The sequence below is a fragment of the Colletotrichum abscissum genome, assembly GCF_030869225.1.
Source record: "Colletotrichum abscissum strain IMI 504890 chromosome Unknown Scaffold_7.1, whole genome shotgun sequence".
NCBI lineage: Eukaryota > Fungi > Ascomycota > Sordariomycetes > Glomerellales > Glomerellaceae > Colletotrichum > Colletotrichum abscissum.
The window spans coordinates 1,209,473-1,210,404 of record NW_026850514.1 but is presented as its reverse complement, the minus strand read 5'-3'; the positions used below and the strand labels follow the sequence as shown (position 1 = coordinate 1,210,404).

The 932-nt window shown below is 18.7% G+C and overlaps 1 protein-coding gene across 1 annotated transcript; it reads right to left on the bottom strand.

Annotated features, from left to right (window-relative positions):
- Positions 1-332: 332 nt before the first annotated feature.
- Positions 333-482, bottom strand: CABS01_03916 (uncharacterized protein; the record flags this gene model as incomplete). Its single annotated transcript, XM_060537288.1, has 1 exon — positions 333-482. A coding segment is annotated over one exon (150 nt), but the record flags the coding sequence as incomplete, so codon positions are not given.
- Positions 483-932: the final 450 nt, after the last annotated feature.

Below are 932 nucleotides of genomic sequence, written 5' to 3'. Positions count from 1 at the left end.
TTTAGTAAGGCTTATTTATAAATCTTCTTAAGTTTATTTATATTTATTATAGTTTTTATAGCTTATAGTCCTTATTATACTTTTCTATACGTTATTAATTAAAATTCGTAATTAAGGTAAAATAGAGATTTTTTTATACTTTTATTAATTATATTATTATATACGAACTAAGTTATTAATAAAAATGCTACTTAATTATCCTAATCGTAGTTTATATAATAATAAAAGTATATCTCGAGGATTTAGTTAATCTTTTTTATTTATCTATCGGTTTGCGAATAAAATAATATTAATAGTTTATAGTTTATACTAAGTTACGAAATTAGGGATTTTTAAAACTTTAAAGTAAATAGCTTATTTCTATTAAAGATAATTTCTTTTAGTAAACTATAGTTCAAAAATATAACCTTAGTAAATATATATACTAGGTCTTTTATAGTATTTAATTTTTTATAGAGAATAAAATATATAAACTTAGTAAGTTAATTAACTATAACTAAGATGTTATTGTACTATATTTTAGTAAATAGTTTTCTAAACTTTAATAGTTTAATAATAAAGTCCTATATAATTAATTACTATGTTTTCGTTAGTAATTATAATAGTTATAGCTCGCTATAAAGCTTATACAGGCTATTTTTATTTTTTTTATAAGTTACGTAGTTTTTAATTATTTTTATAATTTTAATACGTATAATAAATTTATTATAGTACTAACGAATCCGTTTTTACGTTTTAATAATTCTTTAATAACTATATACTAATATATTATAAATTTCTATAATAAGCTTAGGGATTATTTTTTTAGTTAAGCTAGTATTAATCTTTTTAACTATTATAAAGAGCTTCGTAGTTAGTATAAAGCTACCGTCCTTTTTTTATTTAAAAATAACTTATATTTTTTTAGGGACCGCGACTTCGTAGTTAGGTTT